We start from the raw sequence: 27,306 nt of genomic DNA, 5'->3' as shown, positions 1-27,306 counted from the left end.
TAACATTAGCTATGTAATGTCCAAATCACAATATTACTGCATGATAAGAGAATCATTTGTTTTGAAACCTTCTTTCTCATCCTTCAGCCACTAACAGGGTTTTGAACAGAAGAGATGTGACCACCAGCTCCAGTTCATATAGCTCCAAAAGCCGTTTTCAAGTAAGCTGCCACTTTCAAAACCCTTGAGGGCACATCTGCTCAATATAAATGTCTTTTTGACCAAATTAAATTATATTACAGGTCATGACTTATTCCAGTGTTTGTCCTGGGTCCAGTTTGTTGCTTAAAATTGCATTGGTTGATGATGTTTACGGACCCTGATTTTGCTATGAACAAGGGCTTCTCTTCCTTTCAGATCATCCCCACTCCACCAGATACCATTTGTCGTTTAGAGAAAAGCGAGACGACTGGCAGTTCCCCAGCACCCTCTAGTGGTTCTGGAGGGTCTCACAGCCAGACCCAGGGCCCAGGCAGGAATGAGGACTGTGTGGCCAAGGGCAGATCTGTGACAGCTGCAGCCTATCATGAGAATGCAGGAACATCCAAACTCCATAGTAGTAACCGTTACTCTGCCCCACCAAACTTCTACCAAGCCACCCCCACTTCCAGCCCTGATGTCACCCCAGGCCATATTCCCCGGGCCCAGACGATCGATACGCCAACTCATCACAACTACCACCACTCCTCTCACCACTACTCTGACTCAGCAGATGAAGACAGCAACAGCATAGCCCTTCCTCCAGCCCACCCCGCTCCCCCAGCTCATGCCCTGTCTGAGCACAGTGGAAGCGACCTCATGAAGAGGGCAGTGGCCTTCCTGCGGCGCTCTGGTCGGAGCAAAAGTGAGCAGAGCTCTGATTCACCGAGCCGACCGCCCGCGGCAATGAATGGTCACGCTCCCTCACCTTCTGCAGGACATGCCCACTCATCCTACATCAGCAGTGACAATGACTCTGAGTTTGAGGATGCAGATATGAGGAAAGAACTGCAGAAGCTGAAAGAAAAGTAAAGTAACTTACACACATATGCATTCATCCACAGCTGCACAAATGTGTTGCATCGTCTGTATGTATGTGTAGGTAAGCTCCTCTGCATAGTCATCAGAAGTCTGTGCATGATTTAATTTACCATTATGGCATTTGGCAGAAAACAAGGTTGTGTTAACCGACAATAGTAACTGACGATGGACGTAATCATGTTTAATGGTCATGACTGCCTGGTTATCAAGACGTTTTGGCAAATGAGGCTTATCCTCTTCCAACATGATTGATTATTGAAGTATTACATTACCAAGGTATTAAAAATATGAGCGCTTCACCACTTTATTGAAAATGACTGATGACTGACTAATTAAGTATGACTTAAGGCTGCAAGTAGCAGCGTAAATCTGTGCTAGTATACAAAAAGTCCTAAAGTAATGGTGTGAAAACAAATGTTAGTAACTTTTTACCAACAAGTAGACAGACCATGCTAATCTAAGGATGTCCCTTGATGCAGGTTTTATGACTGTAAGTGGAGGCTTTGACAGAGGCTTTAGTGGACTACACATGGAGTGTATTACGGAGGCAATGCTTAAAAGAAGACCATGAAAAGAAGATGCCGAAATTGAATAGCAGCCAGTTAATTTCTGTCTGTTCTCTCCCTGTACCTTCTCACTAGACACATGAAAGAGATCTCTGAGCTGCAGGCGTTCCAGAGAAGTGAGATTGAGCATCTGTACACTGAGCTGGGCAAAACACTGCCCCCCAATGTTGGCCTACTTCATGCTGCACCCCCAAGTGGTCGCAGGCGCAGGGCCAGCAAACATAAGCTGAAGGCTGGAAAACTGCTCAATCCGATGGTGCAGCAGCTCAAAAACAATCTTAACACCTCCACAGAGAGGAAAGGTGTGTGGGTTTGGATGGTGTAGTGACAAGTGGTTTATGGGATGATTTGTGTGTATGGGAGAGCATTTTCAGACTGAAGCACACAAGTGAAAAACACAGGAATGGCGTCAGGTTCAGAAAACCGTAGGAGTGTGTGATTCGCAAGTGATTCACTCTGACTCACACTTTTTTCTTTTATTTTTTTAATTTTTTTGCTCCAAGGCGAGAGTGCTGCCAGTTCATCCAGCTCCCCGGCTAAAAGTTCAGTTCTGTCAGATGGCTCTGCCCACTCCAGTGGCAGCTCTAGCTCCAGCAATGAGCCCAGTGCCACCCCAGAGCAGGTCCACACCCAGCAACCCTGTTCCTTAAAGGGCTCTTTCTCCTCAGACAACATCTACGCTGGGCTACACAGTGATGGAACAGCCAACCAAGCTGGCCCTGGCCAAGGTACACATTATAGGTTTATGTGCATGCTGATATGTGTGGATGGGACATGCTAGCTACAAAACAGCCACTAGGGCTAAGGTAAATGCTTAACAGTGTTAATGTTGTCCATTCTGTCCATGGACTACATTTTGCAAGTAGAAGGTTCAAGAGTCTCATCTCAAAGGATTACAGACACAAACACACCTCATAATGTGTGTAGTACCACTTAAAATACTACATATATAACATTTTAGCCATATGGTAAACATAAACATTTGTAAATGTATTTATGAGATGGCTAGCATCTGTCTGATTGAGAAAAGGAGAAGTGGTACTTAGAGTATGTGCTATACATCAATATTGCGTCCTGGTATATACCATCTGTACCATTACGCAAGTAATAGGAATGGTGATATAAATAAAAATGATAACCAATAATTGTTTGAAAGCTGGGGTTGGCACATTATCCAATAATTCAAGTGGTACACATTTTAAAGTTCACAATTTAAATTCACAAACTTGTACTTTGTTTATGTAGCCTGGGAGAAATAAAGAACAGTGAGTTAATATTCAGTTCATGCCAAGGGACTACAGGTGAAAATTAGCATTTATGCTATAACCTGGCTCATTTACAGTCTGTACAGAAATGTTAGATTGTTCATTAATGTGCACTGTCCAGAATAAATAAATAAATTAAAGGAAAAAGAAGAAAAAAAGAAAAAAGAACTTGATGTAAAAATGACACGTACATGGGTTCTAAAAAGTAAAATATAAAATAAAAAATCATGGAAAATGATTCTCAGTTAATCTACTATAATCCACGGTATAGAAGATATTGATAATAAATAATACTTAATAAATATGGTTCATTGTTTTTCAGCAGCCATTATATAACCAAATTATTAACCAAGCCACGTTTAAATCTACTACAAGTTAAGACAGAAAAATAGTTAGACACAATAAATAGACACATGTTAAGGCTAAAAGGTTGGTCAGTGTACTCTTGGCTATTGTAAAACCAAGAGCTGTCTACATTCTAACAGTAACACCTGTAACAACTAAAACATGGCTCTTTTATTTAGTTTGCTAACAGTATTTTGGAGTTAGCAATGAGACGGGACATCCTTTTTAGTGACCACAGTATCCCTCCCTCCTAGTTTTATAATTTGAATCTGTAGCAGTTTACCATGTTTTTTAGTTTGAAAGGTTTTGATTTTGTTAAACTTAGTGTAAGATAGAACCCAACAGCTTTATGCAGCTAATAATGTTGCATCTACGCCTCAGTCAGTCTATCTTTTTTGTGTAACTGGCTGATTTATTTTCTTTAAGATGTTGTGGTTCAAATGTATTTTCTTTTTAATTTACTCAAATATTTTTTAACTTATTATTATTATTATTATTATTGTTATTATTATTATTATTAGTTGGTCATTTTGATGCAACGTAATGAATTTTTTTTTCGGTACAATTTTATTTACTACATTTTAATCTTATGTTGTAGTGTATTTTATGCTATGACAAAAGCACATTTAGAGACAGGTGCAAATTACTACAAGCTGTAAATCTGACCCCATTAAACAAGCAATATTAAATTAATAGACAAACAAACCAATAATATCAGGGTCAAAACCCAAGCATACAACCACAATACCCTTACACGGTAGTTCCTGAGCTCCCCTAATAACGCTCTATTATCAGTTGTATATTGGCTGACATTTCTCATTATTACCAGATATTACACTGTAGTGGGGTCCTGTAATCGTGCACTCCTTTGCTGGTGCTTTTGATGGTGGGGGTTTCTCATCCCAGTCTCTGTACACTTTTACAAAGTGTCTCTCTTGTTTCTTCTCTTCTTCCCTCTTATATTCATTTTTACAGGCTGGACGGTTTACCACCAAACGTCAGAGAGAGTCACCTATAAATCTAGTAGCAAACCACGCACTAGATTCCTCAGTGGACCTGTGTCTCTGTCCATCTGTTTGTATTTGTTCTTTAATATTTCCCCTCACTCATTTCCATCTTCTGTTCATTTAACCTGCCTCTCTCTTCTATCAACCAATTTTTTTTTCTTCTGTAATATAGTGGATCTTCTATTTCACCCTCCTCACAGGCCTACTCACCTGAAATACATCACCCATTTTCTATCCCTACCCCTCGCCCCCCTCCCTCAACAACCTCAAAGCATGTGGTCTGTATGATATATTTTTCCTGGCCGCCAGAGAATATCCAGCACATGATCAAATTCAATGAATCTAGCTAACGTAGGCACACGTCACCAGAATCAAGGGCTTGTTCTCTGCCCGAGCCGATATTTTCCGCCGCTATCCTCGGGCCGGGCCGGAAATGGCTCGGAATTGTAATTGAGAACGTCCGTTATAACGGCCCACGTATTAAAGAATTGTCAGGTTTAAATCGGGCCCGGGCTCATAATTACAGTTAATGTGTTGGGCTGGGCTCGGACACAACGTGCTCGGGTAGGGTCGGGCTTCAGGTTATCAGCAACACTCTATTGATCTGCCAGATTTTTGAATGGGGGTCTGTAGGACGTTCAGGGTGACGATAGTTTATATCCACGACGTTCCACTTCCGAGATTGCTCGGTGCTGCCGGATGTCACTCTTTTCAGCCGGATGTCTGTTACCTCCCGCTTTCTTTGTGTTGAAATTCTAAACTCCTGGTGATTTATGAGGACTATGGTCAACTGCTCCTCAGATCTCTGCAGGGTAAATCCAGACCGCTAGCTAGACTATCTGTCCAATCTGAGTTTTCTGTTGCACGACTAAAACAACCTTTGAACGTACACATTCCACCAAAACAAGTTTTGCCCAAGACGAGTGTGATTGGTTTAAAGAAATGCCAATAAACCAGAGCACATTTTGCTCCTATCCCGGAATGCTGTGGGGACTAGCCAGACCCTCCTGTGCAGCGCTGTGGAGGAAGGTCTGGCAATGCGAGACTAGGGTGACAAAGACGTTCACATAATTAAGTATACAAGCCAAGTCAGCCCTCTGAGCTAATGCATGCTGCTAACTTCTGTAGTCAAGGGTTATAAAATAGAAACACGCTGCTAGGATGGCCAACAGACTTTTATTAACTGCCATATCTGCGCATAACACTGCTTCACATGACCGGATTTTGACGTATAAGTCCTCCAGGTGGGAAGCATTGTCTCTGCTGGTCAGAAAGCATGAAGTAGAACAAAAGTAACTGGTTCTATAAATTTAGAATTACCCCAAAGAGTCTGGACACCATTCAGTTTCTTGGCATGAAGCTTGAAAAGGAAAGATTGCCAGGGTGTGTATGCCTCTTATAGATCTGTGTGTGTGTGTGTGTGTGTGTGTGGGGCTTCCAATACCCAGGCTGCAAATGTTATAGGTATTTATCTGTACTCTGGCAATCATCCACAATTTACAATTTAATGCCCTGTCCCACTCCTACAAATGCTTTGTGCAGTGCTTCTGGCTTAAAGAAAACCAGACCCCGCAATCGCACTGGGGCTAGTTCTCTCCAAACATGGGCCTGAGATCAGATCTAAAACAAGACAGTGTGCCTGTTTGCACAAGTGTGTATGTACATGTGTAAGAGAGAATGCCAAAACCTTTATTTGTTGTGTGTTTCCATCCACTCTTTAATTTTGATTGTGTAACATCTCCCAAGTCAAGGCACTTTGCCCAAGTCAGTAAGCCTCTGTATACTAACACAGAGGAAAAACCCAGCCCTTCCCTGATAGGCAGGGCTCTCTTTGTCCCTCATGTTTGGACGGAGAAGACGTGCATGGTGCAGGCGCCAGGCAGGGCACTGATGGAGGCTTGCTCCGCCATATGAAGGGCTGTATCATCAATATTACTCCTTTTTTTTTTCTTTCCTCCTTCCACCTCTCCTGAGTTACCTGCATGTTTCTGACAAGTGCTGACTCTGCTGAGTTTCAGCTAGTATCTGTGTGCTCTTTTAGTTTGAAGTTTTATTTATTTTGGTTTCACAGGCATTCTCACATCGGCAAAAGGATCTCTTTTTAATCCAGGCTCCAGTCTTCCTTTCTTAGAAAACTAAAATGATCTTGGTCTCTCCCTACTAACTAATGGACCATACTACATTTTACAAATCAGTAAACACAAATTATTTTACTCTGTATTTGTAAAGGCGATTTTAAGATTATAGTGACTGCTATTTTACCAGATTTCTGTCCATCAAAAAAAGGAAGAAAATATTTCTGTTGTATTCAGTAATGTATTCGGTTAATTTAAAAAGCAGCATAAAATATGGTGGTCTTCATCCTGACATTGTTGCTATAAATGCGGGAACTTTAACACGCTACACCAGAAACCAAAGCTAGGAGTGCTCTCTCTTAAGCTTGTCCGGTACAGTTTCTAATAGTCAACTTTTCAAATGATTGTCTATTTAAAAGAGAACACCTAGGCTCTTTCTTCCAGTCCTCCTCACTGATTTTTAAAACCCCTTGTCCTCCTTTTCCCTCTTTCTCTCTCCCCAATTGTTTTGATAGCTGAATGTGCTTTTGAAGCAGCTTTTCCACATACTTGTGGTGTGCAGTGTGTCCTGGCCTAACTGTTTCTGTCTTGTGCTGTTTTACCTTTTTATAGGGTCCACTCTGAAACGACTATGTCTAGGCAAAGAGCGCAGTAGTAGTAACTATCTCATTTACTTACTCTCTGTCTTTCTTACTCTGTCCTTACTATTTTAGTCCTCCTTATGTTTGTATGTGCACTTTATTTTCTCTTTTTTTGTTTTGGCACTTTGAAAATTGTGTCAGTTATTGTTGAAAATGTGGGTACTCTACAGATTGCATTATTTTACGTTTCTTGTTGTTTTGCATGGCAGTGTCATTGTCTTGATTGCTGAATTTTTTGGCTGCTATGTTGGCAAAATATGTAAATAAGTTGCATACACATATTTACTCTGGCCTCAACAAAGCCATTGGGACCATTCTTAAAGTTGGCTTTTATGGCGGTGATATTATAGGTATATTGTGTCACAACTGCCTTATATTACGCCATAAAGCAGCCAATTGATTTGACTCTCAATTTTTTTTGGAACTGGCCAGATTTTGAAGACCTTTTGTGTCTTTGCAGGGTCTACTCTCAACACCACCACAGCTCAGACAGCCTCCAATCAGACACAGGCGTCACTCACCACAGCTACACTGTCACCATCTCCCCAGCCAATCACACAGCTTGCTCAGGTCCAGACCAACAACAGCAACAACAAGAGAGGCACGTTCACCGATGATCTTCACAAACTGGTAGATGACTGGACGAAGGAGACTGTTGCTGCAGCTAATCAACCACGCCCCTCCCTCAACCAGATCAAACAGCAGAGACGCCAGCAGGACCTGGAGGGCAGAGCGCCACCCATGGGAGCAGCTACACATGAGGTATTGGAACTGGAGATGTGCACTCAGGGATAGATGATAAAAGGATCAGTTGTACTTTGATCTTTTACATTTGAGGCAGTCTATGCACTACTTTGTACAACAACTCCCTTCTGTTTCAGATGAAATGCCATGTTGGTCCACGCAAGTTCCAGCTGCCTCTTTCCTGCCCCCTGACAGCTGCTTTAGGCCCTGGTATGCCCACAACTCTAGCTCCCAACTCCTCAGCTATGCTCCCTCCTGGGTACCTTTTACCAGCAGGCTCCTATGGCGGGATGGTTCCTGGTCCTCTTTACCCCCAGCAGTGGCCTGGCATGCCTAGTCCTGTCGGGTCTGTGGGTCCTGTAGGCCTGCTTGGTGCTGCAAGAATGATGCCCTATGCCACAATGGCAAACGCAGGGATCCAAGCCTACCCTCTGGTCATGCCCGACTCCGAGAATGGCCCGTGTCCAAAAACCACTAGGACTACTTAATCTGCGAACTAATATTTGTTAGTGTGTATGGGCACGATTGTCCAACACCATTCTGTTCTGGTTCACCAGAGCCACACATGTACATCATTTGATCTTGTAGTGTTGATATTCTTTATACATCACCTATATATATATATATATATATATATATATATATATATATATATATATATATATATATATATATATATATATATATATATATATATATATATATTAAACTCAGCCATACAAGACAATTTGTCTGCAGTAACACAAAACATTTCACTTTATTCTTTATAACTGCAATTTACACATTGATTTTTGCCTTTCTCTATATTACGTACACTTGATACACTACATTGGAATCCAAATAACAGTGGTTTGAGATACAGTAACAGGACAGTGTTTATGATGGAGATATTTGAAGGAATGTAGTGCCTTGAACATTGATTTATAGATAATTTGTTCTTCTGTGAAACAAAGCATGTCTGCATCAAAGGTAGTTTGAGTGCAGTGCCTTTTTTTTTAATGCATTACTGACACTTTTGTTTTTTGTTTACATATGTATGCCCTTGTATAACTGCACTTTTAATACAGTATATGCTCTTATTTAAAATAATAAAATCATGTTTTAACCCTTGTTTACTTTCCACCCCTGTGACAGATGGATTGCCATAGTGGTGAGATGTACCGTTGCCTTGCAGAAAGAAATGGTTAATGTACGACTGATGAGAGAAGAAAAAAAAAATTACGCCAGCAGCCAAATCCACTCTTTCGGGTCAAATGGTTCAGTCGGACACAGCCTCTTTTTGATAGGACAACTGATGCATTGGACAGCACAAGATTTGGCAATGTTGTAGCCTTGTGCTCCGAGGAAAGGTGGTGTCCAGAGCCATATATACTGTACATAGTTCTTTCTACAGAATATGCCTCTGGAAGTGTTCTTATCAGAATGTAGCAATTAATATGTGAAGGCTTGAGGCTTAAAAGTGCAATTTAACCCCCTCCACAAAGCTTTGATCGTGGCCTTGCCACAAGCCTTATCTCTGATGCGTGCAACAGGAGCAAGCTGAAGAGTTGAACAAAGTTACAAATCACCAAGCAACAGACAAAAGTTACCTTGCAACGTATAAACATTACAAACCACCAAGCAAACAAGTCACTACTGCTAAATGTTCTTTCAACTTGGCTATCCTATTACTCGGCATACACTATATGTGAAATGTTTCGTGCAATCACCAGTTAAGTCTGATGTTTTTAAATTATTTGATGTTTAAAGCTTGACTTTTTAATGCTGCTATTGTCTGAGGTGATTCCACTGTACAGTTAAGCATTATAGTCACATAAGCTGGTACTTGAATAAAAACAACTCCTCAAATTAAATTAACGAATGAGACCCTCACAAAGCAGTGTTTATTTCCCAGGTTGCTTTGGATGACAGCATTATTTTTTTTTCAATTTTCTTTTCAGTGATTCAGAATTCAAATGATACTTGATGCGGGAGATTTGCACAACATACAGTAGTCTCCCTTAATTCTAACCTGTTGACGAGTTTCCTACACTGTATATAGTGCGTTTCACCGCCTGTACTTTTTTATCACTGACGAGCATGGCCAACTTTTCATGTTTCACAAAGCAAAGAAACAATACAGCTACAATGGTTATATATTTTACATCTCAACACATTTGAAAGGTTTCAGCACCCCGATTTCTGCCAAGCTGTGAATTGTACAGTTTTCTTGTAGTTTATATATTTTTTTTTTTTGGGGACTGATTAGAGGTGGTGACGGGGGAGGGGTTGCATTGATGTATATTATTCCATAAATTCAGTTTGAATTGGACTTTTTATAGGATATTATGCAGAGTCTTCTGCTTTGTTGAAATACTTCCAATAGTAAGAGATTTCTGTTCTCTGTCACTTGTATCTGGTTTTGTTCCACCTCCTTCGCTGCCAACTCGTGGTTAGCAGAGGAAGGAATAACTATTGTTTGCATATTCATTTGGATGCAGTGATTAAATGGAAGGAGCTGAGATTACAGAGAAGGAGGAGCAGTCCTGACACTTTCTACTCTGCTCATCTCACTTCTCTCTGGACAATATTGCCCCCTGGTGAATCTGCTCTGATTGTCAAAGGCTTGTATTCAAACTGTGGGATTGCTTCTGCCTGCTGAATGTCCCACTGCATTACCCCACCCAACCCTGCTGCACTCTAATCATCAGACTGTATGTTGAGAGAGAAATAAATATTATTTTGTGCTTGATGGTATGTTTCGTTGTTTTTATTGCCTTTTATTGTTTTTCTGTAGCATGGAGTTAAGATAAACAATTAGGATAAATTCAACCAATGAATTCTAAATAATATATAAATAGAGGGTGTTCAAGTGTTTGTAGACTTGTTTAAAAGTGTGACGCGCAGTCAGGCCAGGATGTTTTCACTTCAGTCCTGCCGACATCTTTGAAACAAAGCCACAGATTCGCAACATGCAACACGAATGTAGGAAAGTATTGGTCAAGTAGAAATGAAAAAAATACATGATTCAATAAACTCTCCGAACAGAATATAATTTGTAGTATTTTGAAATATTGGTTAACGTGCACACAGGCTCTGTTTTAACACCGAAGCCGAGAAATAGACCCTGCTTTGTGTGGCGAATGTGTCAACCCGCGTCTACGGCGTAACGTTACAGCAACGGTTACCCCTTTTGTTCAACCGAGTTCCTGAATTATTCCCCACACAATGAAATGATCGGGATATTATATTGTTTTATAAACACATTTCACTGTACCTACGCGTCCTGTAAATCTCATCTGGGATTATTTTATGCATTAAAACCGATCTGCAACCCGTCCGATCTGGTGTGAGGTTTCCGAAGCACGCAGTCTTGGGGAACGTGGAGTAGTAAGTGTTTATAACGTTAGTCCAGATCTGTAGCGTTAAACGGTTGAAGGCTGGTTTTGTCAGAAAAATTGGGTCACATTTTGACAATTAAAAGGTTATTCAGAGTAGAATTGTGTGGTAATTTCCGTATTTCATCTTAACCCACTGTAACCTGAAAACATGAAGTAGTAAAGCCCTAAGCACGCCTGCCTATTTTCCTCGCATCGCACAACATTTCACAGCTATTTCGCCACATAGAATGATAATTAATTTGTTGATCGAACTTACGTTAGCTATTTAATTAAGCAATATACCTTGTGCCGCATGCTGTAGTAGTGTGGTAACGTTAACCTGATGAAATCTAGTAATACTGTCATTTTGCTGCTCAAATTCAGGGATACACGGGGTGAGGTCATTGTGGAGGGAAACACTGTTACAGTGTATCTAACATTAAACACTCGTGTGTATTATTTGTTATTATTAATGCAAAAAAACTGCAACGTTTAAGTAGCACTCCTCTTTATGTAGCTAACGTTAACGTATGCCCTGTGGATAGAGCTACAATTTAGCACGCGAATTAAAACGTAGTGTAACGTTATTATTGAGCTGAATGAAACACAGAGCGTCGATTAAGATGACCAATTAACGGAAGCAAGCGATAACGTTAGCTACGTTGTAACGTTAACTCGTGAGTAGTAACTGTAGTATGTATGCTGTTTGGAGAGTGAACTGGTGTTGTTGTTTGCTAGCTGCTGTTAGCTTGCTGGCTAACAGCGTCAGGCTGCAATGTTTCATTGTTTGAGGAGAAAGCATCGGTGAAATGCTAGGGCTAACGTTAGCTGGATTATAAAGTCCTATGGTTAGTTTTTGGGATCATCAAACTAAATTTCGTCCTGTGCACTGTCGTTTTAGCCAGAACTCATGGGCTGTAAACAAGCTGTAGGCAACTAGGCTTACTGTTATGCCGTCTGTTTCACTGCACGTCAGCCTGACATAACTTCAGTTAGCAGGGAACATAAGCAAAAATATTGACCTAAATGCACCTGCTACTGGGAACCAAACATAACAATTTGTTTCCTACTGGGAGTGAGGGACATGGTCACGTGACTGCACTATAACAGGTGCACGACTTGTCTAGACTGGTGTCTCTAAGTGCTACAATTCAGTGACAGTAGCTACTATCTAACTAATGTATTGTAATTAAATCTCTGGAATTTATCCTCTTATGGTTCTCCTTTGTGTTCCTCTCTCCCAGATGTAAACTTGAACAGCATCTGTCGCAGCAGTGGCTGTTGGCACAATGGGACTGGACTTTGATGTAAAGACGTTCTGTCACAATCTGCGGGCCACCAAGCCCCCTTACGAGTGCCCTGTGGAGACTTGTCGTAAAGTCTACAAGAGCTACAGTGGCATTGAGTATCACCTTTACCACTATGACCATGATAACCCAACTCCTGCACAGACTGTGCCCCAAAAGAAGAGAAAAGGACGGCCTCCTCGCGCCTCATTGGCCGGGTCAGGTGATACAGACGATGGTGGAGGTAAGGGAGGTGGAGGACCGGGGCACGGGGGGAACACACCGGGTAGCCCCAACCGGTCAGATCACTCGCACTCCCCGGGCAGAGAGACAATGACCTATGCCCAGGCACAGCGCATGGTGGAGCTGGAGTTTCAAGGACGCATCCAACGCATTAGCATCTTTGAGAACATTGACGTGGTGTCAGAGGAAGACAGTGATGCAGAGGATGCACTTCCATCTGGTACTGGTGGTAGTGGCGGAGGGGTGTGTAATGGTAGTGATGGTGGAGCTGGAGGCAGCGAGGTTGGAGGTAATGGCAAGGACCGGCCAGATATCCCATCCTCTAATGGGGGCAAATCCACTCCAAAGTCTGGGAAGCATAAGAGTAAGGAAAAGAAGAAGGATGGCTCATCTCATCATCACAGCGCTCTGTCCGGCCCTGCAGTCAAGCTCCCTGAGGCGGTGTTCAGAGAACTGGACCAAGAGAGACCTGATGCCCCTCCTCGACCATCATCTTACTACAGGTCTGCATAAAGAATTATAATGTGGTTCATTAATAATTTACATAGCAGGTAAGAATTAGAATTAGAAGCAAGATTATTGTACATGGCAGGCAATTTAATGGGGTGCATGTATAGAGAAGGCATCTTTTGTTAAACAGAAATTTGGTGAGTCAAATATTTGAAGCACCATTTACACAGTCAGACCCCAGTTGTTGTTTGTTTTGCACTTGTACAGCTCGTTGTGCATGTATAAGGAAATCCATTTGCCCTCAGATTCCTTGTATTATTCTATCATTATTTTCTACCCATGTACTACCATGTATGTATGTATATATGATATATATATATATATATATATATATATATATATATATATATATATATATATATATGTATGTATATATATATATATATATATATATGTGTGTGTGTGTGTATGTATGTATGTCTGTATGTATATATGTATAAGACATGTTCCTCTACTTTCCCATTCTGGTGTTCAGGTACATTGATAAGTCTGTGGAGGAGCTGGATGAGGAGGTCGAGTATGACATTGATGAGGAAGACTACATCTGGCTTGACATCATGAACGACAAGCGGCGGCGTGACGGTGTTACACCCATCCCTCAAGAAGTCTTTGAGTACCTCATGGATCGCTTGGAGAAGGAGTCGTACTTTGAGAGCCACAACAAGGTACCTGGATTTGGAAGCTAAGGGCAAAACAATATTAGAACACTGTTAGAAACATATAGAATGTGTCCAACTCTGATCTCTCGTTATCCTCTTTTCCCCCAGGCTGACCCTAGTACCCTAATCGATGAAGATGCTGTCTGCTGTATCTGTAACGATGGCGAGTGTCAGAACAGCAATGTGATCCTGTTCTGCGACATGTGTAACCTGGCAGTGCACCAAGAATGCTATGGTGTTCCATACATCCCAGAGGGCCAGTGGTTATGTCGTCGCTGCCTGCAGTCGCCAAGCAGAGCTGTGGACTGTGCTCTCTGTCCCAACAAGGGAGGTGCTTTCAAACAGACAGATGATGCACGCTGGGCACACGTTGTGTGTGCCCTCTGGATTCCGGAGGTAAAATTCATACACCACCACATGCATTCTTGATCAGAACTGCATCATTTTGCAGATATTGTGGTACTCTGCATTGCTGTGTTTATCTGTGGTGCACACAGCTTTTAGCATTAGTCTGTTTCATTCAGACTCAATGTTGCTTTAATGTTCCTCAGTGGGTGCATAAGGATTTAACGGTATTGGCAGTCTAGGACTGTCAATACCTGTATTGCACATACAGTATATGGATGGTTGTTCAGCATGTTAAGTGCCAGTGGCTTGATAAATAGCACTAGATGCATAAATTATAGAATGCAAAACACAACTAAAATGATATACACCCAGATGAATAGATTCACATCAGTGGTAATGTACAGTTTAACAGGGCTCAGTCAGTCTCTTATCTCGTTACTATCCTAACACTTTAAAAAGAGTATTGCAATAAAGTGAATTTTGCTGCCTTTCCTCAGGTCTGCTTTGCTAACACAGTCTTTCTGGAGCCAATCGACAGTATTGAGCACATTCCTCCTGCACGCTGGAAGCTCACCTGCTACATCTGCAAGCAGCGTGGTTCAGGTGCCTGCATCCAGTGTCACAAAGCCAACTGTTACACAGCTTTCCACGTCACCTGTGCCCAGCAGGCGGGCCTCTACATGAAAATGGAGCCTGTCAGAGAGACTGGGGCCAACGGCACCTCTTTCAGCGTCCGCAAGACAGCTTACTGTGATATCCACACGCCTCCAGGATCAGCACGGCCTTTAGGAGGAGTGGGCGGCACCAGCATGGGTTCGTCTCACAGTGAAGGAGAGCTGGAGGAGGATGACGAGCCCAGCATTGGCCATGATGATGACTCCAAGGGCTGGAGCTCTGAGCGAGCCAAGAGGGCGAAGGCCAAGTCCAGGCTGAAGATGAAAAGAGCGAGGAAGATCTTGGCTGAAAGGAGAGCTGCTGCGCCAGTGGTGTCTGTTCCCTGCATACCTCCCCATAGGTACATACACACTACATGTTTTACCTGTTTTACTGTGTGCTCCAAGACGCACATATGTCTAGTAACCCTTTAACACAAAACTATGTGGATCAACAGGTTAACCAGAACCAAAATGATCACTTGACTTATTGTGGGTCGCTGTGTTTTTTAATTGCATACTAATATCTGCTTGCTCTAGAAGTGCTGTTCTGTAAATCGCCCTTACCTCCTGGAACAGGGGGGACCTTCCCTATAACAATTACGAAAGCTTTACTTTTATGACATGGGAGTACAGCAAGAGTTGAAGTAGTGTTTGTTTCTCTGCAGGCTGAGCAAAATCACCAGTAACTTGACGGTACCCAGGAAGAGCCAGTTCATGCAGCGACTTCACAGCTACTGGACCCTGAAGAGGCAAAGTCGTAATGGTGTACCTCTGCTACGCCGGCTCCAAACCCATCTGCAGTCCCAACGACACATTGACCCACTCCCACCACAACCTCCATCACAGCTCCCTCCGGTGACTTGTGTAATTGTATGTGATTGTATATGCTACTGTAATTCTGTTCTTGCCTCATACAGTTGTCTGACACGTTTGTGTGTGTTGCAGAGGGACAGCGAGGAGAAACAATCTGCTTTAAAGGAGCAGCTGAAGGCATGGCAGAGACTTAGACACGACCTGGAGAGAGCCAGGCTACTGGTGGAGCTCATACGCAAGAGGGAAAAACTCAAAAGGGAGACGGTGAGATACGAATTACCTCTTATGCCTGTTACTAACTGATATTAAAAAACCCTAACACTAGCCATAGCACACTACGTTTTTCCATTTTTTTTTGATTAGTACGAAAGTCTTCTCTTTGGATTGGACTTGCTTCTGTGCAGGCAATGAAATGGTTTAATGGTCAGGTCTTTGGGGCGTGGAAGGGTTAGGTCCTGCCAGGAAACTCTGACACATTTAAGTATCAGCTGCATATCAGCAATGCATTCGTTAGCTATTTTCTTCCTATCTACATGAGAGTAGAGATGGTCCGATACCATTTTTTGCTTCCCGATACCGATTCTGATACCCTGAACTTGCGTATCGGCCGATACTGAGTATCGATCCGATACCAGTGTGTCATCTATTTGATTATGTTTTAACAACTGTATACTACTATCCTGTATGGATGTGATATTATTACTTCATAACTTTGTTGTCAGTCTGGCTCAGGTTAAACTCTTTGTGAAACATGAATGCCACAAAATTTTCTTTTATTCTGCCGTTTGACAGTCAGTTATAACAGAAAAAGAACATAAATAAACTACTTTAACGTAGATTTTCTTTAGGGCTTTATTACGTGGTATCGAATCGGTGCATAAACTCCAGTACTTCCGGATACCAGGATTTTAGGCAGTATCGGAGCCGATACCGGTATCGGTATCGGAACATCTCTACATGAGAGTGCACACACATTAATTCACAATTCATTAATCCACTGTTTAGGTGTGCTACCCAAATAAAATCTTTACACGGAAAACAACACTTTTCTTTGCTACTGGCAGTTTAGCACAGTCACATATGAGTGTGTGGGTACATGCATACATTTTAATTGGATTTACAAATACAATGTTTGTACTACCAATTTTGGTAACTTGAAGGTATCTACATAAGAGTGACATGACACTGTCATGAACACATGACACTGTCATGACACAGTCATGACACATGAACCCTAACCATAACTTGTCATGACAAAAACCAAATGACACTTAATAAAAGAAGCATTATGTCATAAACGTTTATGACTTGTTTATAATGTTTATGACATGTTCATGACAGTGTCATGTCACTCTTATGTAGCTACCTTCAAGTAAAGTGTAACCCAAATTGTTGTCTATGTTTATGTATTCAGTGAGCAGGTGTACACTGTTAAAATAAATGATGTCTGTGTTTAGATTAAGGTGCAGCAGATGGCGCTGGAGATGCAGCTGACTCCCTTCCTGGTGCTGTTGAGGAGTACTTTGGAGCAGTTACAGGAAAGAGACATTAACAACTTTTTTACTGAGCCTGTACCGCTGGCAGAGGTAAATGCACGCACACACACACACACACACACACACACACACACACACACACACACACACACACACACACACACACACACACACACACATACTCAGGAGCATATTCACTATGTGTGCTCTTTTCATATTAATGTAATTTTTTTAATCTGATCACATCAGATTAAATTGGTACATAATGTATGTAAAATGATCACTTCTTTTTCTATTTGCATTTTATTTATAACTATAATAAAATTATTATGAAAAATTATTAAACTTATTTGTATAATATCCCAGCTCAGTAGCTTTGATACAAGGAATCCTTGCCAAAACAAATTGTGTTTAATTAAACAAATATTGGCTGTCATGTCGCCCACCGCGTCATTTAATTTCAAATTTCAAATACGTATTCTGTTTGACTTCTACACGCTGACATCTGCACTGAAAAGTCACTGTATATATACAAGAGCTTATTAGAGCACACAGGTCATGCCTTTGCCTGATCTCTACTATCCAGGTGCCAGACTACCTGGACCACATTGACACTCCAATGGACTTCCAGACCATGTGGAACCTGCTGGAGTCCCATCACTACCTCACTTTTGAGGCATTTGAGGCAGACTTTGGCCTCATTGTCAACAACTGCCTAAAGTACAACGCCAAGGACACAGTCTTCTACCGCGCTGCCCTGCGACTCAGGGAGATGGGCGGGGCTGTCATAAGAACCGCCAGGCGCCACGCTGAACGGATAGGCTTTGACTATGAGGCTGGCATACACCTCCCCCGAGAGCCGAGCCCAGACAGTCACCGTGACCAAGACAGAGACCGAGACAGAGACAGAGAGAGGGAACGGGAACGGGAACGAGAACGGGAACGAGAACGGGAGCGAGAGCGGGACAGAGACAGAGACAGAGAACGAGAACGGCCATTGTCCTCTAATGAAGAAGGTATGGAAGTTTATGGCAGATAAAGCATTTTTGTCAGGCACAATTTTCTAATGATTTATCTTTTGCAAAGAGAACTTCTAGGTTGTCCAACCACTTTTTGGTGGCAAATTGATACCTTGCATTTGGAGATGAAACAATATGTTCTATAGTTACACACTTTTGGCTGGCTAGATGAAAATGTATACTTTATTATCACACAAATGTGAGTGAAATACTGGAAAGAATTAGGGTGGGAGAGAAATGGGAGGAGGTGCGTGGATGGCACAAAGGTATAGGAGGGCAGACCATGAGTCATGGGTGTAGTAGAGATTACGTTTAAAAAAGAGGGAAAGGTAGTAGGAATATACTGTATATACGTTTAGCTTACGAGGCTAGGTTTACGTTCTTGTTGGTGTTTGTCTTTTCTTTCCTTTCAGTGATTGAATGTCAGTTACAATACATTCCTTGTCACAAGTGTTGAGCACTGGAACGGTATTAGACATATGTGGAGTAATATGTTGAATACAAATATATTGTAAAGAAAAAAAGCTCTTTGGCACAGTAAAGCCTGTGACCAATAGGTGGTGCATGACATTCATTCAATTCAGTTGCTAAAAACATTTCCAATCCTTGTTACTTGTATAAACTGGGTTTCTTCTTATTTTACTATTATTGTGGTCTAAGACCAACCTGTAACCACCTGCAACCTGTAATCTTTGGTACTAGATTACTCTCACATATTTGATTTTAACTCCCAAAATTATTTTTTAACAGTCTCAGATTAGGTTTGATGAATCTTGCAGACATGCTGAATTTTTGACACCATATACCAATATTACACAAATTAGCATAATGTTGTCAGATGTCTGGTAGCTCAGGAATTCTACCAAACATCCACAGGGAAACAGCCCACATCTCTTCCCTTTGTTAGTGTTGTCATATTTGACTTAATTCATAATTATTCACCTTTTCTTTCTCTAACAGCCTTTCTCTCTCTGCCCCTCACAGACCTGCTCCTGCCAGAGAACAGGCGACGGCTGCCACTGGAGGAGCAGCTGCATTACTTACAGGCGCGTCTTGATGAGGTCAGCTCGGGAAAGCACAGCATTGGTCAGTCTCGTAGAGCCAAAGCTCTGAGAAAGGAGATCAGTGTAATCAAGAGGAAGCTTGCGCACCAGCGGGAGGGAGGCTCCATTATGGGGGGCCGGGAGTCTGTGGGAGGAGGAGACCGGGGTATTTCCCTCCCCCATCACCCATCCTCTTCGGGACACCATGATGAAGGGGGGGAAAGCAGCAGCCAGGAGATTGGTGGAAAAGGTGCATCTAGGAAGTAAAATTAAAAAAATATCATTAATGTGCATGAAAATGATAACCTCTGTTAAAAGAAAATAACGTGATAAGCATTTGCTTGCATTTTTAACTTATAAACCTCTCTCCTCAAGATCTGAGTGTATCCTCGTCTGCCCTGGCTCCAGAGGTGGGCCGTCGAACATCTGTCCTCTTCTCCAAGAAGAACCAAAAAATGGCTGGACCCCCCAAAAGACCAGGACGCCCTCCCAAGAACCGGGATGCTGGCTACGCTGGGGCGGGGTTGAGCCAAAGCCCTATCGGTCCCCCTCAGTTGCCCCTGTTGTCACAAAGCAGGCAGAGGAAGAGGCCCCGCAGCCCGCGCAGCAGCTCCAGCTCTGACAGCGACAGTGACAATGACGACCTGCTCCCAGGTACAGTAGACACATGCATAATAAACGTTAACGTGCAAGTTTTGAGTCACACACACTCACTTCACTCTCTTCCTCAGGTTTGCCAAGTAACGGTTTCGATGGAGGAAACCAGCCAGTAACGGAGAGCTTCCGCGTGTACAGAAGTGAGTCCCGTCTCCCTCGTTCCAGCTCAGACTCTGAGTCCACAACCAGCAGCAGCAGCAGTGCAGCTTCTGACAGGACCAGGTGATTAGTGCACAAACATGACCTCATTGTTTTGATTTCACAGCACAGATTTACAAGAATGGGTTACTCCCAGCACTCATCAGCCCTGTTTCCAGCTGCTCCAGGCAGCTGTTTTAAGTGAACAAACCCAGATGAACCCACTGTACAGCAGACACATTAGCCATACCAACTTCATAAGGCGAGAACATGTCAGGACAGTGTGTCTGCAAGCCTGTTGAGGAGTTCTGCCTCCAAGAGGCCAAAAAGATCAGTTAATGCAGCTTTAAAGGAACAGTTCGACATTTTGCTAAATATGCTTATTTGCTTTCCAGTGACTTCCTGGAGTCTTGTCATCACTTTGATGTTGCCAGGCAGCCAGCGGAGACTCCAGGAAGTCACTGCACCCGGCCCCTGGTCACCAGGAAACAGTTCCAGCATGTAAATCCCTGTGAAACAGCAACTTGTCGTTCTTACATTATTGTTTATGTATGGATTAAGAAACCAAGATACAGTGTGTTAATTACTGAGCTTTTGAGGTGCTGTTTTTTTTTTTTTTTACTTTGACTTGAGAAATGTTGAACTATCCCTTTTAAAGTGCTTTCAGATATGATGTTGCAGCAGTGTCAGCCAACCAGATCTCAATGGTATTATGGCTTTTATGCGTGGCTTAAACATGTAATAATTGTTTTAGTAGCACTAAACAGATAAAGTATAAAAGAAGATGAGATCACCAGCAACCTCTTGTTTACCACAGCACTCAGTATAGCAACTACTAAAGCGTGGTTAGCGGTATTTTATGGTGTTGACATTAATAGTTGATAACATCTTTGACCAGTCACATTGTAAACACTTGTATTAAAGTTATGTGGAGCTTTATAGTCCCGTGTCTCTTCTCTCTCAGCACGACCCCCTCTAAGCAGGGCAGAGGAAAGGCGTCGTTCTCTCGCTCTGCTTTCCAGGAGGACAGCAGTGAGGAGACATCGGGCACTGAAAATGATTCCTACTCAGTTGGAGGATCGCGGAGTGTTTCACATTGTAAGCACACTTTCATATCCTCAAACACACACATACACACACATGGTGTGTCAGTGCTTACAAAATTAGTTTCTATTAATGTAGACTGTGAGTGCTTTCTCAGAATGATTTGACTGTTAATGTACAGCAGAGATGGGGACTTTAGTCTGAGACTCGGACTCGAGTCGCACTTAAGTCGCACAAACAGCTGACTTCAGACTTGACTCGGACTCGACCCAAAAGACTTGACTCGAGCTCCGAGACTCGCCAACAACCTGTTTTCATGCAATTATTGCTTTTTAAATCAAAATTGTATTCATGTATTTCTATTTTCGTTTATTGGCGCATATACGTTGGGGAAACGTATGACGAGCTGTATGTCCCCTGTCCTTTGCCATAATGTGCAACGTAACGCATGCACATATGTGCGCGCACTCACATATAAAAAAAAAATGCATTGCCGATGGCGACACCAAATCCTCCTGGAGTTGTGCCTTTTGTCATTAGTTTTGCTTTCAATAACTTGGTAAACAGTGGCAGTAAGCAAACAGCTACATGCAAGGTGTGTGGCACCAAGATAAATGATGCCAGATCAACAACGTCGGACTTCATCAGGCATCTCAAAACGCACCTAAATAGGTCAGTCACTCACATGCTAATGTGAAAGAGACGTTACATTTAGCATATATCGTCACAGGTAACAAGCTAACCATTGCAAAGTGTTGTGCTAATGCTGGGAACAGGCACATTGTATCTTATAGTTAGTGGTTGCTGAGGCTCAGACATCCATGGTGCATAGGAGGTGGGACACACGGATCCATATCCCCAGGAACAAACGCTGTGTCGGGGGGGGGGGGCAAACGCATGTGATGCGTAATTGATCCCGTGGATGATTTGTAGGCTATTAAGTGAACAAGGTATACCCGGTCCACCAAACACTGGGCGGTCTTGACTGTCTTAATTCTGCACATATTTCTGTTACTGTAGTCCTATTTACTATTTCATTATTTCATCCATGCGTGGCGCAGCGGATCCGTGCACACTGTCACCTGCCGTGAAGACGCTGGCCTCACTAACCTCTCCTCCTCTGAGTCGGGTCTCCCTCACGCTGGACTCAGTTTCACTGAGCATACTAACACTTAGAAAATAAATGGCATTACATCAGTGAGTTCAAACTGCTTATTGTGCGTAATTTGGACTGACACTGAGATGCATTTTGTTCTGTAACTGGTGTGGCGCTGCCACTATTCTCTTGATTTCCACTTCGACATTAGACATTTTTTTGAGTGAAAGAGACGTTACATTTAGCATATATAATCATAGGTAACAAGCTAACCATCACAAAGTATTGTGCTAATGCTGGGAACAGGCACATTGTATCTTTATAGTTGTATCTATATGATGTGACAGCTTTAGGTTAATATTTCACCAGGTCAGAGGACTAGAGGGATGTGTTAAGTAGACCCCATAAAGTTATCCCACAACTGATTTTGATACTGATACTAAAATTTAACAATACAGTGTTAGGGACAGATCAGATGGCCAGAGACTTGAGACTTGACTTGGACTTGTGGCAAAAGACTTGAGACTTGACTTGAACTTGCCCCTCAAAGACTTGAGACTTGGCTTGGACTTGCAAAAAATTACTTGTGAACATCTCTGATGTACAGTAGATTCAGAACGGGCAAACTGCAATATCTTTGAGTCTGTAATCAATCTGATATGATTGCAGTCAGCTTTTTATTTGATTTAATATGATTTGACATAATGTCTTGAATACCACTGAAAAGATTACTAATGATGTTGTCATGACACTAGTTTACACTTAGCAGTATGTACTGATCAAAATGATCTAAATAACTGACATTTCTTAAAGGTTGCTCTGTGACTTATAATGTATTTAACTTTTGCCTGGGGCCCAATTTAAAAAGAAATTAAACATTCAATGCCCCTTGATTTATTTATTTTTTCTTTTCAGCTTTGAAAATAAGAAAATAAACCTTCCCATTTACTCCAGCAAAAAAGATACAAACAGAATTGGTCCTTATGGCACAAAACATCCAAACAGCACCACAGTATTTCTGCAAAATGACACAATGCAAATATATTATAATTAGGGCTGTCAAAATAATGCGTTAATTTCGATTAATTAATCTGAGAAAAAAATAACGCAGATTAATCCATTCCATATTGACGTTTGACCCGGAGCCATTCTAGCCACCATTGGACTGTAAAATGAAGGAGGGAGACGATAATGTTCTGCCTGGATTATTAATTGGAACATTTACTTGTAAAAATCTTCTTCCTGCCAACCCTGGCTACCGAAATCTGGTGCCACTGATATGTCTGCGCTTCTCTCTGATGCTCTGAAACACAAACACCGCTGCACATGACGCTAGTTAACACTATACTCGACAGCAGCTAACGTTAGCCTACCGCTAGCTAGTAGCTGGATTAAACATGGTTAAAATGCTGACAGCTAACGCTAAACGGTGTAAAGTTTGACTGTGTTTTACTGTAGAGGATTCAACACCGGGATGTAACAATCTGCAGCTGCCGTCGGAAAAACAACACAGACGGTGCGTTCAATGAAACTGGTAAACTACAGCCTGATGGTGTATTTGAAGTTATTGTAAATGTCCTTTTCCCATCTGATGGTTCAACAGCAATTTACTACTGAAATTAGTTATTGTTATACATTATTATTAAATCATTTCATTTTGACCATATGGCCTTAGCAATAAACAAGCTGTTCTTTAATGTCACCAACTGTTGTTTAGTACCCCTTTTTTTTTCTTTTCTTTTTTTACTTTCTTAAAAAGTATCGGTTCAGGCACCGTTAATTATGTATGCGATTAATTTCGATTAATTAATCACAGAGTATGTAATTAATTAGATTACATTTTTTAATCGATTGACAGCCATAATTATAATATGCAGTGATAGGACACACCTACTTATTTTCTTGTCTGTGGTTAATGTTGCAATAGTTTGCTGTAAAAACTACAAACCCAGAGCTACTAAAAGCTGAGAATCGGTCATTGCATTGCAGTGAGGTGCACAGTTGCAAACATGACATTTTTAACACTAGACATAGGCATGGCAGCTGTAGAAAGTGTTTTCTATGATATTGATATTGAAAACATAACAAAAGAAAATGCAGATAAAGAGATCAGCATTCAGCGTGTGAAAGTGTTGAATTTTCAAGCTCAAATGACGACCAAGGCCTTTTGTTTAGGACACCCAACCCAGCTCTCACCCAGTCTTGTTGGAGCTGGATCTTCAGTTCAATTCAGTTCAGTTCAGTCACTTTTCAGATCAGACACAATTATCCCAAATGGGAAACTTGATTTTTTTTTTTTTTTTCACAACCAGCCCAGTTTCCCCATTACAGAAACAGATTATTTTTGTTATGTTTTTCTCGCAATTTCCAAAGGAAAAGGGTGTATCTTCTACTGAACACTTGAAACAGTGTGTGTACATACCCGTTACTTAGCTAGAAGTGAGGTTGCACAATGATGAATATCGTCCTGTTCCTGTGTTTTTTTACCGTTAGTGGTGCGTGGTCGGGCCAGGTCCGGATGCTGGATGACCTCTGATGACTATTCTTCTCTGGAAGCTCTGGACCTGGTGTGGGCCAAGTGCAGAGGCTATCCTTCATATCCTGCTCTGGTGAGACACAAGCCCAAGTCAGGACATTCTGCAATTTAATGACTGTATGTCTAATCCTCCTCTCGTTACCGTCTGCCTGCAGATAATTGACCCGAAGATGCCCAGGGAGGGGGTGTTCCACCGCGGTGTCCCGATCCCTGTCCCGCCTTTGGATGTGCTGAAACTAGGGGAGCAAATGACCCAGGAGGCCAGGGAGCACCTATTCCTGGTCCTCTTCTTTGACAACAAGAGAACTTGGTCAGTGCTCTGATTCATCTTGTCTCATCTTTTTTGTATTAACTAAACGTATCATCACTAATCATTATAACGTTTTTTTTCTTTTTTGTTTGCTCTGACATTTCTATTCTATTTGTATTTTTTTCACCAAAATGATAAGCACAGTAAAACACAAGATGCAAGCAAAACAGGCTTCTGTTGTTACGGGATGTGTGCACACAAGTAACTGTGGCAGTAGTTAAATGGAAACTGCACTCCTTGTACTATAGCACAAGATGACAGAACATTTGGCAGAAATAGGGCAACTGTGGTTTTTGAAAATAAAAGAGGGGAAAAACAGGTCGTATTTTAGGTCACCGCGTTTGAAACAAAAGGTTTGCTTTTGTGAAATGTGAAAAACGTATTGACAACATGATGACAACAGCCAGTGTCCCTCTCAACCGCCTTGATGATCCTTGTCGTAAACTGCTTTCAGCTCGTAGCCCTTTTAAAATCAAGAGTTAAAGAACCAGGAAGTTATTTATTCAATTTATCTTCCACATTATATCACTCGGCCTGTAATGCCTGCAGAGGAATGTTTATTATTTAGTTTAGAGCTTTTTGTTTCCACTATGAATTCAATGTACTGTACCTCAGTTTAATGATTTAACACTCAATTATACGTTTGTGTGTATCCAGGCAGTGGCTGCCGCGCTCTAAGCTGGTGCCGCTCGGGGTTGACCAGGAGCTGGACAAGGAGAAGATGCTGGAGGGAAGGAAATCCAACATCCGCAAGTCAGTGCAGGTGGCCTACCACCGTGCTATGCAGCACCGCAGCAAGGTGCAGGGAGACCCCAGCAGCGAGACCAGTGATAGTGACTGAAAACACACACACAAACACCTTATGCGTTGGTCCCTGCAGGTGTTGTTGAGTATGCGTTTCTCTATCGAGAGCCCAGCCCTCCATCACAGAACACAAGAAACCGTGCCAGTAGCACAGAGTGGGTAAAAAAAAAACATCCACTACATTGGCCCCAAGACACACACACACACATACACATATCATGCAAACTAAGCCGTATTTAATCTGACGTGTAAAATATTGTATTTAAGAGAATTAAAAAAAAAAATGGAATTAATAATAATGATGGAAAAATATGCTATGTTTCGAATCACCAATCAAAAATAGTCCTCATATGTGGTTGATATGTTTATTAACAAATGAGAGGATGGTTTACAGACTCAAGAAATGAACAGTGTTACACATACACAACTCTAATTTTACATTTGGACAGGGAAATGCCATCACCCCAACACATCTTCACATATCGCCCACCTCTCTGAGAAAAACAAAAAAAGGCCTGGTGCTAGTGTCACGTCATTTGTCAGTGGAGCACAAAGAGAGACTATTACAGCCTCAACTGTGTGCAAACCAACTTTGATGTTATTTATTCTGCTTACTTCTTAACAAGGTCCACAAGCTCGTTTTTATCATGGACTACTTCTAATCACTCCTGCTACACAAGACACCATTGTGTGGTCCTTTTTTTTGTCTGTCATTCTGTGTTCATCATGTCTCCTGTTTTTACAATTTTCTTAATGTACGTCTGTCACACAAGCCGCTGGTCAATGAATAATGAGGACTAAACTGAAACACATGATCGCCTGTCTTAGTTTCAGGCTGATGGCTTTAGAACTTTTATATATACAGATTGCATAAAGATAGAAGTTTAATAAAAAAGAATTGAGTTTTTTAAACTTGTGGGTTGTGTTGTGGTTACTGTGTGTCTGCTTCTGAGAGTTGACTCTGCTAATTTTCAGTGTTCTTCCTGGGTTCCTTCACGTGTGGAATATCCGTGTGTCTTCAGTTTAAAGTCTTACCCACCCATTACCTCTTCCCAAGGAAATTGTGACTCATAAGCAAGGTTATAATTGTTAACGAAAACGAACGAAATAACAAAAACTAGGTTGGAAAAAAACATTGTCGTTAACTGAAATAAAAATAAAAACGAGGCATTACAAAAAAAAACGATAACGAAACTAAAACTGTAATGTCTGTTTGCAAAACTAACTAAAGTAAAATAAAATTATCGAGTAAATGTCCTTAGTTTTCGTCTTTGTCGATCTTTCATAGAGCAAATAACGTTATATCTCTCCGACCATGAAATTTCCCGTAGACATGTATAGTTTCCGATTGGGAATCCAGAAATTCCGATATTCCACATTAAATGACCATATGTAGGCTACATTTTATGTACTGGTGTTATTGTTGAATACACTGTGAATACATATTTCTAAAATTGTATGATCTTTTTGAATCCCCCGACAAATAACCTATATTACAAAAAAAGACTAAAACTAAACTAAAACTGAGCATTTTCAAAAAATAAAAAACGAAACTAGCAAACCCGCTTTAAAAACTAATCAAAACTAAACTGAATTTGAAAACAAAAAGTCAAAACGAAATAAAAA

General features: G+C 41.6%; 2 protein-coding genes across 8 annotated transcripts in view; both read left to right on the top strand.

Moving 5' to 3' along the window:
• The window catches only part of LOC144521070 (serine/threonine-protein kinase WNK2), a 48,128-nt gene extending 39,857 nt beyond the window's left edge, over positions 1-8,271 (top strand). For all 4 annotated transcript variants that reach the window (XM_078255336.1, XM_078255337.1, XM_078255335.1 and 1 more), the window contains 8 exons: positions 88-161; positions 358-1,007; positions 1,662-1,888; positions 2,090-2,314; positions 4,172-4,270; positions 6,891-6,935; positions 7,380-7,681; positions 7,801-8,271. In XM_078255336.1, the coding sequence (XP_078111462.1) occupies positions 88-161; positions 358-1,007; positions 1,662-1,888; positions 2,090-2,314; positions 4,172-4,270; positions 6,891-6,935; positions 7,380-7,681; positions 7,801-8,151 (1,973 nt within the window). In that variant the 3' untranslated portion in view covers positions 8,152-8,271. The remainder of the gene's footprint in view (positions 1-87; positions 162-357; positions 1,008-1,661; positions 1,889-2,089; positions 2,315-4,171; positions 4,271-6,890; positions 6,936-7,379; positions 7,682-7,800) is intronic.
• Positions 8,272-10,798: 2,527 nt separating this feature from the next.
• Positions 10,799-26,595, top strand: brpf1 (bromodomain and PHD finger containing, 1). Of its 4 annotated transcripts, none has more exons than XM_078255341.1 (16): positions 10,800-11,032; positions 12,267-13,054; positions 13,537-13,726; positions 13,829-14,116; positions 14,566-15,083; positions 15,390-15,579; positions 15,670-15,801; positions 16,995-17,123; positions 17,620-18,049; positions 19,037-19,345; positions 19,471-19,749; positions 19,827-19,974; positions 20,855-20,988; positions 24,524-24,639; positions 24,722-24,876; positions 25,534-26,595. In XM_078255341.1, exons 2-16 carry the CDS (start codon positions 12,312-12,314, stop codon positions 25,715-25,717), a joined length of 3,945 nt encoding a protein of 1,314 aa, XP_078111467.1. In that variant the 5' UTR covers positions 10,800-11,032; positions 12,267-12,311; the 3' UTR covers positions 25,718-26,595. The 4 variants fall into 4 exon arrangements, with proteins under 4 accessions (XP_078111468.1, XP_078111469.1, XP_078111467.1 ...); XM_078255340.1 differs by having other exon boundaries at positions 15,390-15,594; XM_078255342.1 differs by lacking the exons at positions 24,524-24,639; positions 24,722-24,876; positions 25,534-26,595 and adding an exon at positions 23,489-23,534 and having other exon boundaries at positions 10,799-11,032; positions 15,390-15,594.
• Positions 26,596-27,306: the final 711 nt, after the last annotated feature.

Source organism: Sander vitreus, chromosome 7, assembly GCF_031162955.1.
Source record: "Sander vitreus isolate 19-12246 chromosome 7, sanVit1, whole genome shotgun sequence".
In the NCBI taxonomy this organism is placed as follows: domain Eukaryota; kingdom Metazoa; phylum Chordata; class Actinopteri; order Perciformes; family Percidae; genus Sander; species Sander vitreus.
The sequence above is the reverse complement of the archived record's forward strand: the minus strand, read 5'-3'. Positions and strand labels throughout refer to the sequence as shown.

Coding starts and splice junctions, on each gene's coding strand:
- brpf1 (XM_078255340.1), top strand. CDS start 12,312: ATGGGACTGGACTTTGATGTAAAGACGTTCTGTCACAATCTGCGGGCC. Junction 15,802..16,994: donor AAAAACTCAAAAGGGAGACG/GTGAGATACGAA, acceptor GTCTGTGTTTAG/ATTAAGGTGCAGCAGATGGC. Junction 24,877..25,533: donor TTTGACAACAAGAGAACTTG/GTCAGTGCTCTG, acceptor GTGTGTATCCAG/GCAGTGGCTGCCGCGCTCTA.